We start from the raw sequence: 17321 nt of genomic DNA, 5'->3' as shown, positions 1-17321 counted from the left end.
TTCAGGATCAGGAACAGACAGAAGTGAAGGCGAGTCTCTTGTTCTGATGAAAGGCTCAGTGGCCCTGACCATAAACCCAGAACAGACGAACGGGGGCCGAGCTGTCCACACGTGAATCCACCTTTAACCCATAAATGTAGATTTAATTAACTGAAGACGATCTTCTTCTCTTTAGTCACAGCACTGGAGACCAGTCCTGTGGTGTGATGGACAAACTGGGAACAAACCAGTGGACAGATGCTCTGATATCACTGGAGGTTAAGCTGACCTCTGGCTCCCCCTGCTGGGACATGAATACACACAGCAGGTAAAATCATAAAACCATAAAGACAAACAGGAAGTTAAAGTCTGTTTTGATTCGTTTGCTTTTAAGACAAAAGAGGGGAACAGAAAAATAAGTGCTGCTAAGGGCCGAACATTCAGACAGAACCAGTGGATTAAAGAGCATCAGTCCATTTTATATGTTGGTCAGATTGAAGTCTTCAGGACAAAGTCAGCTTCTCCAGTTTATTTCGTGTCGTCCTCTGACGGCAGGTTGGCCCGCAGTGACACCGTGTGATGACTTTCTTTCTTGCAAGCTTCATAAAGACTTGATAAAGATGTGTGATCTGGACCATGAGGCTGACGGGACAGTGATCAGCTTCTACTGTGAAACTGTCACTCATTTCTTCGGTCACCTCTCTAACATGGATTTCTGTCTCCAAAGACGTCTTATCGCTCGTACAAGATGACACTTAATGAAGAGGAAAGGAAATTATTATAATTGCTATTGTTGGTGATAAGGAGCCCAAACTCTTTATCACCTGGACGTACCTGCAAGATTTATGACATCACAACTAGTTTAGAGCCAATCACGGTCCAGTATGAAACGTACACAGGTGTGATGTGGAAACGTGAAGCCTCCAGGTCACAAACACAGACTGAACTTTACAGGGAAACTTTAAAAATCAACATTTACATTTCTGAAGATTCAGAGGTGAGATGTGAAAGACACAAATCAATATTCACAGCAGATCATTTTAGAGAGGATCTTTAATAACAGATGAGCTACAAGTGATGAACATCAGAACAAAAACAATAAAATAGGCAACAAATCCAAAATGAAACCAAACACGTTTCACAGCTGTAAAATCTTTGTCTTCAACTGCCACTGAACTGAACATCTGAATCTACTGAAACACAATAAAACATTCAGCACTGCTCCTGCTTCTTTCTAATAAATCATGTCGTTAGCACATCAGACGACACAAAGCTGACAGAAAATACAACAGTTATATTTTTACAGCGTCCACATGACCTGATGATGAAGGACTTTCTTAGTTGTTCCTGAAAAATAAAGAATAACAGACACCAGCTGATAAATCAGCGTCACTATATAAGACCTGCACGCCTTCATACATGTTATATAATCTCTATGAATCAATATCTGCAAACAATCTGACACAAGAAGATTCAAATAAAGACGAGATGTGTCAATGAACAGTGTCGATCTTTAACCTCCACTCGCTGACGGCTGCAGACAACTCAGAAGAAACAGATGATTTTTCGTACCTCTCTCTACTGAATGTTCACGAGAGAATAGACGACACCTGAAATAAAAAGAAGTTTATTAAAATAATAACAAATCTATTTTCTACAGGACCGAAACACAAAGACAGCTGGAATGAGATCAAACCCGTCACCTGTGGTTCCTCTGAAACATGAAGCCTTGTAACGTAACGACTCACAGGAAGTGAGCGGGACAAACTGTTTATGATCTGTTGTAGTTTTGATTCAGAGATTTGGGGAATTGAACTACACACTGGAGAGAAAGCTTTAAACGCTGGCTGTTGAATCTAAATCATATCCAACACTGACTGTAATAACGTTGAGCTGGTTGAACAGTCAGGACGGCAGCTCAGCCTCCAGGATGATGTGAGCTCAGCACGTTTCTGTAAAACCTCAGAGAAGTTGCAGCTTTACGTTTGTTTAGGCTCAGTTTTCTAATATCTCTCCTCACTCTGTGTTCATGCTCCTGTCAGGGTCAGAAAACATCATGGTTTGTTGGCCACGGACACGGACGGAGATGTGATATAAAAATAGTTGGTGTTGACGCCACAGAAGCGTCAAAGTGTCTCCGACTGTCTTTAAAAATATCCAGCGGTGTGACTCAAACTGTGGCCGCCTGTTTGTCACCTTGTTGGCTGTAATAACTCCACCGTCTCCTCCACCTGCTGATGCCACAGGTGGCTGATAATCATATAATGTGAACGTGATGTGACACGTTTGGTCCAGATGTGTCTGTGGTTTACAGACAGATCAAGTCCTGGAGGCTGAGCTGCTGATTCAGGCTTCATTTGTAATAATTTGGTGTGAGGACGTGATCAGCTGTGCAGAGCGTCATCATCCTGGAATAATGTGTGACAGAATAATACAGATGCAACTTATGATTATTTTCATTATCAGAAACAATTGATTTAATTTCACAGTTGAAGATTTCATCACACAGTCTGAGGTGACGTCTTCAAATGTCCGACAACAGACAAGCTGAAGGTCTGAGACACCAGAGATGGTCAATTAGTTTGCTGTTAATTCGTTTTCAGTTGATCAGATGGGGAACATTTTAATTTAATTTAATTTTAATTTGTTATACTATACCTCTAAATGAATCAATCATAATCAGGCTTCACAGTTCATGTGGCTGCTATGAAAAGATTTTAGCTCTGAGAACAAAATGGTTTCACTTCCTTTAATGACCCACAGAACAGGAAGTGGGACCAACGCTGTCGTCCATCTTGCAGCTCTCTGCTCTGTGTTACTCTGTGTGACCCGACCTGCTCAGTGAGTGCAGCTGTGAACTCACCTGCCTCCTCCAGGTGTGGAGAGTCGGAGCTTCTCAAACTCTCATGTTGAGCTGTGAAGAAAGAAAAGAGCCTGTGATGAAACCTGAGGCTGCTCACAGACCAGCTGCTGCCTCTCCTGTCTCTTTTCAGAGCGAGTCTGTGTCACCGAGCGGCTCGCTGATTTAAATCTGGACCGAAGGAGAAGTCAGATTATTGTGAACAGCAGCTTTTTGTTTAATGCCTTTTTTCTACAGGTGGGAAGTAACAGAGTACAACTACTTAGTTACTGTCCTTCAGTAGATGTCTCAGGTATCTGTACTGTACCTGAGTATCTCTGAGACTTTCCCTCTCTACATCTGAACACAAACATCTACTGACTCTACCTTTAACTTTAATAGTCTTTGAGTTATATTAATATGACGTGAGCTTCAGTCAGCTTTGACCACAGATGTCGCCTCTGGTCTGTGAGGAAATCTCTATCAGAATGGATTAAAACTATAAATAACTAAAAGTAGGGTGGCTCAATAAGTAAAGTCAGTCTGGTAATAGATTACTACTTCTATAAATGTAGTTAAAAGTAGAGTTTGGAGCAAAGAAATACAAGAAGTGTGATTTGACCGGTTGTTTCCAGAACAGCTGAAATGTTTTTTCATTCATTTAAAGACTTTAAAGTTTCTGTTCATAAGAAAGTTCATATTCAGTCTCATTCCCAACTCGCTCAGCACTGAAGCTTTGGGACCGCAGGACGCTCGGTCGTCACATTAAAGCGTCAGTATGTGACGAGCTGGGAATGAGACGTAAAAGTCGAGTTTAACTGGAGACCGGCAGCTGTTCACACCTCCCACCCTGACTCTGTTTCACACTGAACATGAAGCAGCAGATCCCTCAAAGTGAAGAGCAGGGGACAGTTTCATCAAGGCTCAGTTGAGACAGTATCTTGGAGATGAGGACTTACTGTTCAGACTGCCCGCAGTGTAAACCAGCTGAAGCTCACCGTCGCCCCCAGATGGAGAGTTGAAGCTCTGCAGTCGATGATTTTCTACTTCAACATGAAAACAGACACAAGAAGGAGTTTTTACAGCTGAGCGGAGTTTATTTATCTGTGGGGCTGGGAAGTAACTTAGTACTGGACTCAAGTACAATTATGAGATATGTGAGTATTTCATACATGCACCGACCAATCAGATGACCCCTTCATCGACACCATCCTTCATGTTTAAATGTGTGGATTTAAATTAATTTGAAGTTATGACCAATAATAATAACAGTGAATGTTACTGACTGATGTGTGACTGGCTCAGGTTCAGGTGCAGAGAGGACGACCTGGTCTCAGAGGGACAAACATCAATGTCTTTGGAAAAATGGAAAACAATTCTTCTCCAGCCGAGAAGGTCGAACACGATGAGGTCATAATAAAAACAAAACCAGCTGTTCTTCCTTTTGAAGGTTGAATCTGGTAATTAATCTCAGTGCTCCCTCCTGTGATGGTCACACTGAGCAGCTCACCTCGTCTTCTCCGGCAGCAGATGACCCCGGCACACAGCAGCAGCAGGACGAGGAGGCCACACACGGTCAGAGTTACGACCAGACTGTTACGGGTTGGAAAGCTCCTCTCCGCTCCACCCAGCACGCTCTCCACCCTGCAGGTGAACACCTCCCCCTCCACGTACGGCACCGAGCTCAGCAGCCTGTCCTGGCTCACCCGGCTGGTGTAGACATGTTCTGTCAACAGGCCTCTGGAAGCTGACAGCCAGGTGATGTTGGGCAGCGGGTGGCCCTCCACCTCACACTGCAGCCTGCGGGGGGCGCTGCCTGAGCTGTGGCTCGGCTCGGCCACAGAGAGGCTCAGGATCTGAGGTTTCACTGAGAAATCATCAGGGACAAAACTCAGTGTGTGATGAGACAGACGAGCAGAATCTGGGACGTAACGTTCAACATTTGTGAAGATATAATCTGATATTTCTACTTTTTTTCTGTGTTTACGTCTAAAACTACCGAACAGATTTCCACCAAACTCAGATGGAGGATGAGTCTCGGCCCAGAATAGTCCACATTTTAACTTTCAGTGCAGAAACAGATAAACAGACTGTGCCAGCAGATTATTACGACCCGGTCGTAGTAATTATTACTACTGCAAAGGAAGAAGTATAAAGAGATAAAGTCCGTACAGGGAGGAGGTCGGGGGGACAGTTGGGTCCAACACGTACAGAACTGTCACATACGTACGTAACTAAAGTTACATAAGTAATGTGGGTATTTTAACCAAAGCTAATATTTTGAGTGCTGAACCAAACTCAAGCATCAGAGTCGAACGGTACGACGGAGGTCCAGTCACCTGTCACCTGTAGGTTGCAACCTCGTGTTGTTTTGGGGACGTATCGATGTTTTACATTATTCTTTACTCTGGAAACGGCTGAAGAATTGTTATTTCAGTTGGAACCAGAACACAATGAACCCAGAGGAGATCCAGACGCTCTGAAACTGAAACAACTCTTCAGATCTTACCTGTCACAAGAAGATGTGTCTCTTTTTCGTAATACTGCGTCCAGCCATCCAGCTCCACTCGGCAGAAGTACTTCCCGGTATCAGTCACGTGTACCTTCCTCATGAGGAGTGACAGATCTCCCTGTCGAGGATCTCCCTTCAGGGAGTGTTTTAATCCAGAACCAGAACAGTCTTTGAGATCCTCCATGGAGTCATTTCTTACTGAACACTTGAAGAACGGGTAAGCGTCTGTTTCTCTAGCGAGCCATTTGACAGTGATCGGTCCGGAGTAGAGCTGCTGTCTGGGATGTGTGAAGGAGCAGCTGAGGACGGCGTCCTCTCCTCTGGAGACAGTGACGCCCGGAGAGACCTTCATATCCCAGGAATCTGAGAGAGACCCTGAAGAGGAGGATCATCAGGATGAGTTCATGACAGATCAGAGTTATTTAGCTCATTTTCTAAACGTCGTAGTCTCATACTGGGGGTGGGCGGATCGATCCAAATATCAATAGTATCGATACCAAGGTGAGTATTGGTATTGGATCGATACTAGCGTGATGAGATCGATATTTTTGTTGAAGTTTCTCTTCTATAAGTTCAGCAAATCACTCTCCACGTCTCACTCCGCTCACTCAGGTTCACTATTCACTAGTAATTTTAGCAGAGTGATTAAACTATTATCATATATTCAGACAGTTGAAATAAATCTTAATTGTTTTACTGGAACTCAAAAATATAAACTTATATTAAGATCTATAGCCTCAAACCTGAAGTATGAATATGGCAGAATATAACAACCCTTTTGTGTGTCTGCTGAGGGAACATTAGTTTTCCTATTTATGCTACATGCAGAGTTTCAAGTAAAAAGTATCGGTATCGGCAATACTGGCCCTGTAATTACTTGGTATCGGATCGATACCAAAATTTGCAGTATCGCCCTCCCCTACCTCATACTGTCCTGCTGTCGACTGTAAAGTGAGACTGTCTCTCTGTCGGTTCACTAACAAACCAGATGTTACACTTCAGTCAGTGTCTCGTCAGAAGAAATGATCTTACCTGTGATGATCGCCGACAGAATGAGACAGAAAGACTCGGTCTGCTGCCACATCCTGAGGCCGAAGTCCTGCAGCTCCACAGACTGAACCAGCAAACACAGGAAGTCTTGTGAGAGGAAGTCATGAGAAACTGGAAATGTCCAGTTACTCCGACAGAAGTGAGAGAAGGTTTTGAAAGAGGCTACGCTGACTAACAGGGAGGGTTAGTTTTTGTTTCTCACTTTCGTTTGTATTTTCCTTCCAGTGTTTCATGTTGAACTTGTGAGTTTGGTGGTAAAACACTTGACAGCACGACACCAGCAGATTTGAACTCAGCTGTCTTACATGAATGTGAGAGAAACAGACTCCTCCTGCTGCTCTGTAATCCACACAATCACAATCACAATCCTTTTATTGTCATTGCACAAGTGTACAACGAAATTTTAGCAGCATCCGAGTATTTCACACATAAATTAAAGTAAAAGTACAAGTAAGTAAAAAAATACTGCACATTGTTCTTGGGTAGTGTGTGTGTGTGTGTGTGTGTGTGTGTGTGTGTGTGTGTGTGTGTGTGTGTGTATGTGTGTGTGTGTGTATGTGTCAGTGCAGTGATGGCCTGTGGGAAGAAGCTGTTCCTGAGTCTGGTTGTTCTGGTTCTGATGGACCTGTAGCGCCTGCCAGAGGGCAACAGGTGGAGCAGGTGATGTGCAGGATGCCGCTGCCTCAGCTCTGCTCTGCGGAGGCAGCGGGATGAGTAGATGTCTTTGAGGGGAGGGGGGGGCAACCGATGATCCTCGGTGCTGTCCTGACCCCTCTGGACTCTTCCTGTCTGCCTGGTGCAGTGGGAGAACCACACCGAGATGCAGCAGGTCAAGATGCATTCGATGGTCGAGCGGTAGAAAGTCACCAGCAGCTTCTCGCAGACGTTTCTTCTCCTGAGCACTCTCAGGAAGTGCAGACGCTGCTGTGCCTTCCTGATGACAGCTGAGGTGTCTGCAGACCAGGAAACGTTTGCAGAGATCACGTTGCCCAGGAAGGTGAAGGTCAGAGAATCAGACTGTGACGTTAACGGTCACAGTCGCTGTTTCAGATCCATTTTACTCACATGAATTATGTCAGCAGGCTTCAGGCTGTGAACAAACGCATCATCTGTTTAGAAGATGGTTGATTGTCTCTGATCCACCGCAGCAGCAGAGCTCATGGTTTCACTCTCGTCTGTGTGTTGACTCCCACTGGTTCTGCTGTTGTGTATCTGCTCCAGCAGTCTGGACTCAGACAGGAAGTCACACGGAAACAACAACATAACATCTGGTTCATTTTATAATAAATCACTGCGTGTTGACGCAGCACAACAATCTCAAAAAGAGACGAATAGAAAGACGTCTTCTGATCCTTCGGGTGGGAACACTTTTTGTTGTTGTGTTAATAACACACCTGTAACTGCGGTCGCACCTGATTCTGTAATTACTGTGGGAACTCCTCGGTCTCACAACTCCAGCTGTCCGGCGGTGCTGCACTCAACACGCAGCTGGTGAAAAGATGAAGAGTTGAACATTTAACTGTTGTGTGACACATTAAAGTCTTTTTGACTGGCAGGCCCAGTCTGTCAGCACTTCAGCCGGCATCAGTACAAATAATGGCGCTCCACAGGGATGCGTCCTCAGCCCCGTCCTCTACACCCTGTTCACCTACGACTGTGGCCAGTCTGGTGTCATGGTGTGAGGACAACAACCTCACCCTCAACACGGACAAGACGAAGGAGATGATAGTGGACATGAGGAAGAAGAGGAGACCTCATCGGCCACTGTACCTCCGGGAGCTTGAAGTAGAGCGGGTGAGCAGCTTCAAATACCTCACATCAGTGAAGACCTCACCTGGTCACTCAACACCACACAGCTGGTAAAGAGGGCTCAACAGCAGCTGTATTTTCTGAGGAGGCTGAGGAAGTTTGGCATGTGGCCTGAGATCCTCAGCAACTTCTACAGCTGCATTGTTGAGAGCATCGTGAGCGGCTGTATCACTGTGTGGTACGGCAGCACTACTGCTGTGGACCGCAAACGCCTGCAGAGAGTGAGCGGTAAAGACTGCTGAGAAGATCCCCAGGACTCCACTGGCCTCTCTGCAGAGCATCTACCACCACCGAGTCCACAGGAGAGCCGCCTCCACCCTCAGGGACCCCACCCACCCCCAGCACTGTCCACACTTCCACCCTCAGGCCGGAGGTACAGACGTGTTCAATCCAACACCACCAGACCAAAGAGCTCTTTCTTCCCCTCAGACTCATAAACACACGCTGCCTTTTAAAAGAGCTTTATTTTCTGTATTTCTGTTGTATATATTTCTTCTTACATTGTTGCCACTCTGCGGACGGCAAAGGAAGAATTTCATGGTACAGGACGTTTCCTCACTTCACTGTGCATCCGATGATCAACACTGTGACTCTTAAAGCTGTGAAACGTCTGTTTGCTGGGATCAGAAGAGGCCTCGTTCAGTCCAACTCGACAGACACAAATAGACATGAGGGAACTAAAACAAGCTGGAAACACACACGCACACACACACACACACACACACACACACACACACACAGTGCAGTGAAGTACTGAGTCACACGAATGACACACACACACACACACACACACACACACACACACACAGATACATTCACCTCGCTGAATTGTTTCTTCAGCAGTCTCATCATGGACGTCCGGCTGGTCTGCAGCACGTTGAGTCTGCTGTTACCTGTGATAGGAGGTGAGCTCACACACACACACACACACACACACACACACACACACACACACACACACACACACACACACACACTGAAATAGCCTTAAAGTTACACTTGTTTTTAATACATCAATTAAAATCCATTCAAACGTGTTAAATATCAAACATAACTGTTGATATTGTTAAACTAATGAACAGAATAAGTCATCAGATCGTTGTTGGTTTTCAGACTGTGTTCATGTGATCATAAAATGGAGTGAGTTATACAGTGAGTTATAATCAGATCTGCTGCTGAGGTGCAGAGAAAAGTCCAGTTTGAGGATGTTAAAGATGAATAAAATGATCCTTTATTAGTCTCTTAACGAGGACACTTCTGTACTTAAGTAGAAATGTTTGGTACAAATACTTTTACTCCATTTCATCTCATTTCAGCCACATCAGCTTTAGTTACCAGTTACTTCTTCCTGTCCAGTGTAAACCCTGTATCTCCAGGTGTTGGTGTTGAATGTCTGTGATTAACTGAAGGATGAAGTCTGAGGTGTTAATGATTCACACCTACCAACAGTCCAGTAGATCTCCTCAGCTGTGACATAATCCATAACTGTGACCATTAAAGTGACGTCCACTGAAAGTGTCTTTGTCTCTGACAGGCTGAGGTCGTTAGTCTGAGAGTCTGAAAAAAGAAAAGAGACCTTTTTTTAATTGCTCTGAAGTCTTGTGACATGTGAGCAGTTGCAGTTGTTGCCTCATCTGGACGACTTTGGAAATAAAGTCTTACTGTTCGTTGTCTCTCCGACTCTGACTCACATTTCCACCATCGTCTTCCTGCAGCAACTCACCTCTGGCAAGACTTCAGAGCCAGACTTCTGCTTGAACGAGACAAAAAGCTCATTTCTGTGATGTTGTCAGACTTCAGCCTGTTAGTGATAAAATCACTTTTAGCGGACGTAACTTTATTGTTCACAGTTGCCCAAAAGGATAATGTTGTGCTTTAGCTGCCAGCTGAGGAGATCAACTGGACTGATCCAAAACGGTTGGTGAATATGAATCACGAACACACTCTAACATGTAAAAATAGAGCCCAGGGTGTAAAACACTGGAATCCCCCTTTAAGCTAAATAAACTCTTTAAAAACCCTGTTGGATTATCTGGACAATGCATCGTCACAGACATCAGAAACACTGACAGGGAACATTTTACTGAAACATCAGTACTTTTACTTTTCACACAAAAATAAATTAAAGCAAAGTTGTGAATTTAAACAATGCGGCTCTCCTTCAGCAGCTCTCGGCTCCGGAGATGACGGCTGGTCCACGACGGTGCAGCCGGAGGTACGAGCCATCGAGGGCTACCCGGTGGTGCTGCCCTGCACCTTCAGCCACCCGCAGCACTCCCAGCATACCTCCCTGCAGGTGCTGTGGCGTCTGGGCCACGGCCAGGGAGCCACCGTCCTGTACCGCTGCTCCAGCCGAGTCGGAGCCCCCACCTGCGAGCCGGGGCCCCAACAGGACCAGCGCTACCGGCTGGAGGGCAACCCGAGGGAGCACGACCTGTCGCTGCGCATCAACAGCGCCACCCTGCAGGACAACGGACGCTACTACTGCCGGGTGGAGGTTCAGGGGCGAGAACACGTCAGCTTCGAGGACAAGATGGGAACCAGACTGAGAGTGGAGGGTACGATTACACAGACAGAAATGACTAAAGCTGCGTTCACACTGAGGCTTCATGTATGTGGGAGGATTAAAGGTGCAACATGTGACAATCTTTGTTGACAACATTCAAAAACTAAAACTATCAACAGAATGTGAAGAAATAACAGTTTGATGATATAACATCTGTTTTAATGCAGAGATATCTACTGAAGCTAGCATGCTAACCAGCTAGCCACGGCTCATCACGGTCCAAGGCTACTGTGCTAAACACCAACAATCCTTCTACTGCTCCGAGCTCTCAGTCCAGACCGCTAGCTGCCCAGCTAACTGAGCTAACTCCCTAATGGCAACTACAGTTAGCGGTTACTCTGGTCACTTGCTGCCCCTCATTGGTTTGGAGTGTTAATTGGGGTCAATTCTTACATATTGCACCTTTAAAAGGCTGACCAACAGAATGAAGAAGAGGACTTACAGACAGATTTCAGCTTGTTTCTAACAGCGGTAAATTCATCTTTTCTCTGAAACATGTGTTTTATAGCAACGCCCTCCACAGTTTCTCAGCGCAACACTCTGTCTTAAAGGTGAAATATGTAAGAATTGGCCACCTGTTGAAATTCATACTCCAAACACAGCTGCTAACTGCTCATCTACTACTCATCCACTCACTGGTCCGTCTTTACACAGGTTCAGGTGTCATTAACTTGTGTTTGTCACAGAGATTATTTTCTGCATTAATCCAAATCCATTACAAATTTGCCGTTGTGCAGAGGGAACCGGGGCGATGCTAACTTCTGCATTAGCCAACAAATATATGAAAGTGAAATTGAGAGAATTAAAGTCACTGATGCATGAAAGTTACCACCGGGGGGCGACTGAGGCGTTTCCTCATGTGATTTCCTGTCTGTGCTGCAGCTCCTCCAAAGATTCTGGCTCTGTCGGTGGAGGGCAGTGAGCAGTCCGGGTACAGAGCCGTGTGTCGGGTCCAGGGCTCCCCGCTGCCGGACGTCCAGTGGCTCGGCCCGGACGACCTACTGGAGGGTTCTCCCGTTGGTCCCATGGCTCAGGGCTCGGTGGCTCAATACCACACCGTCAGCCAGCTGAGAGACGTGGAGCCGGGGCATCAGTACACCTGCAGCGCCTCCAATCCGCTGGGCAAAGAGGCGTCCACGCTGTACGTCCTGACCCCCCAACCACCGCTGTCAGTGACGGCGGCCTCGCCTCCTCTGCTGCTCCTCCTGTCTGTGTCTCTGGGTGCAAAGGTCCTCCTGCTGGTGGGGGTGGGCGTGTGGATGGTGCAGGGTGGAGCTCTGCAGGGAGTCAGCTGCTGGTGGAAGTAATTCTGAAATCATTTATTTCAAGTTCTGCTGTACAAACATTTAAAAATGGTTAATAACACTATAATATAGTTGTATGCAGATTGAAGTGTTTATTAATATATTTATTAACAACAACACGTCCCCTTGTGGACACATGTAAGTGCAGACTGCTGTATAAACAGATATTAAATCATAATTTATGAAAACACTGTTGCAAATATTGAACATTAAACATTTAACATGACCTTAAATCTGCTTACAACTACATCACACGGTGTTATTTACTGTTTATATATGTTTAAATAATTACCTTTACATTATTATCATTATTATTATTATTATTACCATGTTTATTATTAACAACGACCTGAAAGCTGTTTCAGAGGCTTTATTGTCCTGATGAACATCCAATAAAGTCCTGACGAAAACTTTGAAAACATTTCATTTCTTAAATTATTATTATAAAGATGTTTAATCAAAACAAATACTGTCTTTTGGAGAGACCAGTGTCATGAAGAATAAACGATTATGCAATTAGAAATGATTATAGAGTTTCTTCAGGAGCCACTACAGAGACTGTAGCGTTGCTTTGATTTACATGTTAAGTTTCCTGAGAAGAAAAGTTCAGAAGAAGAAATGTTGAGTTTAAAAGTTATTGGCTGCTTCAGTTATTGTAGCTATGAACATATAGGTGATCTCAGGATCTCAACTCACTTCATGAAACCAGAAACCAGAAGTTAGACTTTACACACAGTAAATATTTATTCCTAAAACATTTGGGACAGTTTCACTGCACTGGAATATGATAATAATAATATAATAATGTCATTTCATTCTTCACATTAAATTACTTGCTTTCAGCATGTTGAGCTGACCAGCTGTGTGTGGATTAAAAGTCTAACAAGAGCACTGAAATTAACTGGAATTAATAATTGAATAATATTGAAAAATAAATGATTATAAAAATGATTCACGAATTATGTCTGTAAATTGAAGCTTCTGTCTTAACACATTAAAAAACTTGAAACTCGTAAATGCTTAAAGCTGCGACAAGGAGCTTCATTTTGTGTTGATTCTGGCGCCTCCTGTGGACAAAAGCGGTGTTGAATCTGTAACAACAGTGGTGCAGATTTTGTTTTCGACTGTGTGATATGTCTGATGAAAGCAGCACAAATACAGATATTAATAATGTAATGTTTAAATGTTTGTTGAATCGGAGGGAATAAAAACACAACAACACTCCAGTTTCACACATAATTTAATGGTTCCTTCAGTTACATGAAACATTAAACTGAGTTTGTTGTATCACATTAATTTAAAGCTATTTTATAGATGTTCAAGCAGCTGTCGAGTAAAGACCTCAAAAATAATGCATATCAACAATCAGTTCATATCTACCACATTGAGGAACAACGCTGCCCGCAAAACCAAGAAGCATTAAGAAGCATTAAGAAGCATTAAGAAGCCTGGGTCTAAATATCCAGTTTAGATTGAGTCAAGACCAGAGTCTGACTTTGTGACATTTATTTAAACATATAAAATAGTATTATGTCATATAAATGTATAACTATAATGTATAAAGCTACAAAACACAGCTAAAAACAGGTTGTTGAAGACAAGCTGGCTGGTGAGCATCAGCTAGCCTTGGTTAAAGTTAGCTTATATTTTCCTTTTCTTCTAGTGTTGTTTCCTGAAACTGAAAAAAACTAAACAATTAACATTTGTCAAACATTTTAGCAATTACATTTCGTTATCCAATATAAAATGAAGCAGTTAATAAATCCAATCATGACATTTATTAATGAATAGCCCTTCCAAATGATTACTAGCCTAGCCTAGCCTAGCTTTAGCAAAGGAGCTCTTAGCATCAGGCCCCTCAAGGTTTGAAGATTCTTTCCAACAACCTAAAGACTTATTTGAGGCACAGTTTGGAAAAATCTTGACATTTACAATTCAGCTAACCAGTTTTAGACCTTTAAACCAATCTCAACTATTATTACTATTATCGGAGCACAAGCAAGCTAACTTGTGTGCTAGCTCCTGGTCAATGGACTCTCACATAGTTTCTGGGGTGACGGGGATGTTAAATCTGGTCACGGACAAACCTCATCAAACTACATGGCTAACAAAACTTTTCTGAAGGCGCGTTGCAACTGCAGCAACATCTTTTAAGCACCTTGTTTTTCGTTCCCACAGACAAACAGACCACACAACACATATACGTTTAACAGGAAACCGAAGAGTTGACCGAGGTTCATCCGGATACCAAGCTTGCTTAACTATTATAACTATCATTGGAGTACTGCTGTAGCTAGCTAGCTCAATAGGATCTCACATTGATTAGTTTCTGGGGTGATGGACGTTAAATCTGGTGTTACATTTCTTTTTAATTAGGAATGAGTACACGAACAAACCTCATCAGACCACATGGCTAACAAAACTTCCAGTGACCTTCAGGTTTCTGAACATTAGCTAACAATTGCTAACAACATGGCTGAACTCATTCCTCATTCTTTTTGGGCTTCTTGATATTTTCCATATATGGTTCTAGACTGTAATATTACTGAAATAACTTTAAAATGTTATTCTAATAATCTTATTATCAGAGAAAGAATTAGTAAATGCAAAATATTGGCACGAGGACATTGTAACCTGAGGGCACCACTTCATGTTTGCCTGCCTGGTTTTTGATGAGTTTTGTTCGTGTTTCCCATCCCGTCACTCTGCCGGACCGTCCCACTATATGGGTAAGAAGACGGGACCTTTGTAGCAGACAGGATGGGCTTTCTTGCAGCAGTCCTCGTCGCTCCAGGCAAACCTTCTGCTGCTTTCCAGACTCATGATAGCACACTGGCCTTCATGCTCTGTGCCAGGCTCGCCCTCTCCCCAGTTGGTTTCATTGGTCGGATCCTTGCTCAGCCAGTACCACTCCCCAGTCTGTGAGCTCCGACGCATGCCAAACCACACTTGCCACAGGCTGTCGTCCTTGGCCTGGATAATTTTGTCGTAGATATAGCTCTGGAGTTGTGCTGTGGGGAAGCTCACCAGCTCCAAGTTGTTGTCGCTGCAATACTTCAAGGATTCTCGCCAGCCGCCTGCCACTTCTCCAATTTTTAGGACCTCTGGAGACACGATGCAACCCCTGAAATCTTTTCAGATGAAACAGAACAGAAACAAACTGAAGTTAGAGCATTATTGATCAGAAACCAGTCACTTATAAACCTTTTTGTGCTGATGGAATTACAACAATTGGCCAACAGCTTGGCAGCTTAAATAGCTCATTTTGTCCAAAAAGACGGCATTACTCTTCAGTGGTAGTGCTCTACCTCCCTGTGTCCTCATTGGTCGTGAGGAACGTTACTGCTTACCTAACTTACTTTGCCTTCTCCGACTGAAATAAAGGACTTGTTGTTCCAGATATACAAATAATTTTGTGAAGTAGATCTGCTGCCTGACAGAGGTACAACCTCAACTATGGGGAGCTGGTTTTAGTGCTAAAACGTTGTGTGAAATATTCATAAACCAAAAACTCAGGAGTTTAAAAGTTAAGACAAACACACTCCTTATCATTCCCCTGCTCTGTAAAACTCAAACTGAAGGTGGAGGTCCTACCTGGGCTTTTACTGATGATGGGTGCTGGGTTCCCAAACAGAGCACCTTTCCTAATTCCCACAAAGTACACCGCCATTTTGGAGGTGCCAGTGTGCCAGATGACGTTCTTTCCCAAGGCCAGAGCAACAGCTGTCGAGACAAAGTCCGTCCCGACCAGCTGCTGCCACTCTGGACTCTCCAAAGGAAGACTTCCAACACGAACCCCATCAGTGAAATCCTTATGGACCAGGATCACGGCAAAGTTCTCAACGTCTTGGATGGAGTTAATTATGAAGCAAGAACCGAAGTCTTTCTCAGGGATCAGAGAGAAGAGTGCGCCTGGACGGTAGAGGACGGCTGTGCCAGCTGTCTCGACCACCGGTGAGTTTGGATTATAGGATATTACCTGGTTGGATCCGCTCTCTGACAGAAGCACACTTGTTTTGCCTTCAGCGTTCTTGGCCAGAAAAGGAGGGATGTAGAACTTGAACCGCTCGTCTTCAGCCGGAGGCAGCGAGGTGTACAGCTGCCCGCAGGTGCAGTTCTCCCTGATGGCGCATGAGTGACCGAAAAGAACCGCCACCGGCTCGTCGGCTTTCACAACTTGCGATGCATCTTCTGTTGTTACCGAGACCTGAGCGATCTGCAGGGGCTGAAGTGAAAACTCCTCGGGCTCTGCATGTTTAACAGTTATCTTGTTGTTTATGTCAGTATTAATGATAATGAGTTTGAATGGGCCTCTTTCAGTTACAGTGCGTGTTACCATATTTGTGGGGTGAGTGGTTCCTTCAATCACGGGTACCGGCGGGACGAGGTACTCTGTGCCCAGTTTGTCATCAGGTATTAAGAGTGTAGTCTGCACACTATCTTTTTTAAGGTAGACGACATGGACAGTGATTAAGTTGTCGCCGATGATTTGGACAGTTTTGGTAGATAAATCTGAGCTCATGAGCTCCAGTGTTGCCACAGGTGCGTATTCCCAAGTCTCTCCAGCACCCAGAGTCCTTGTTGGTTGGTTGGAATAGACTTTGATTTTGACCTCGGTGTTCGGAAACAAGGCAGTGATTCTGATCTTGTTTTCTGCTGCATCAGGATGATAAAAGGCAATGTTCTCTGGAAAAGCAACAATGAATTTCAGACCGGTGCTGTTTTCAGATGGAGTGACTGTGGATTCTGGGAAAAGAAAAACCTTCAGTCAGTTACCCAATAAAGATATTTCCTTCATCACAAGAACGGATATTCACACATTTTACCGAGATGATACTTAAAAAGTACATTATCTGCACTGGATACTCGTCAGTTGAGGTACCTATTAAATACTTGGTGCTTTAATGAAGGTACAGCAGAATTAAACACTATTGAAGACGATAAAATTATGTGGATAATTACTGGGAATATTTGAGGAGAGTAGACACAACGTTAAGACCACTGACAGGTGAATTTAATAACATTCATCACTTCGGTACAATGCAATGATCTGCTGGAAAACCTTCGACCCGACACAGTTGCAGACCAAGTAGACGCCCTCATGGCAGCAGCACTCCCTGATGGCAGTGCTGCCCCCAGCAGGACAAAGCTCCCTGCAACACCACAAAAACTGGCCAAAGTCCTCAAGGTGTCGACCTGGCCTCCAAATCCCAAGATCCCAATACAAGAAAATATCTGCTGGATGTGCTGGAAGAAGGAATC

At 44.2% G+C, this 17321-nt stretch overlaps 2 protein-coding genes across 2 annotated transcripts; one reads left to right on the top strand and one right to left on the bottom strand.

The window, feature by feature from the left end:
- Window positions 1–1033: 1033 nt before the first annotated feature.
- Window positions 1034–7541, bottom strand: LOC141011542 (uncharacterized). The gene is made up of 8 exons (XM_073484707.1): window positions 7524–7541; window positions 6948–7397; window positions 6363–6444; window positions 5328–5705; window positions 4329–4685; window positions 3778–3864; window positions 2843–2893; window positions 1034–1589 (listed from the first exon to the last, which is right to left on the bottom strand). Exons 1-8 carry the CDS (start codon window positions 7539–7541, stop codon window positions 1558–1560), a joined length of 1455 nt encoding a protein of 484 aa, XP_073340808.1. The 3' UTR covers window positions 1034–1557.
- A 435-nt stretch (window positions 7542–7976) lies between these two features.
- LOC141011541 (sialic acid-binding Ig-like lectin 15) lies at window positions 7977–12062 on the top strand. Its single transcript, XM_073484706.1, has 5 exons — window positions 7977–8174; window positions 8237–8410; window positions 8466–8562; window positions 10355–10747; window positions 11638–12062. The coding sequence occupies exons 1-5, from the start codon at window positions 7977–7979 to the stop codon at window positions 12060–12062; spliced, it is 1287 nt and encodes a 428-aa protein (XP_073340807.1).
- Window positions 12063–17321: the final 5259 nt, after the last annotated feature.

This window comes from Pagrus major, chromosome 17, assembly GCF_040436345.1.
Source record: "Pagrus major chromosome 17, Pma_NU_1.0".
Classification (NCBI taxonomy): Eukaryota; Metazoa; Chordata; class Actinopteri; order Spariformes; family Sparidae; genus Pagrus; species Pagrus major.
This window is presented reverse-complemented; position numbering and strand designations above follow the sequence as displayed.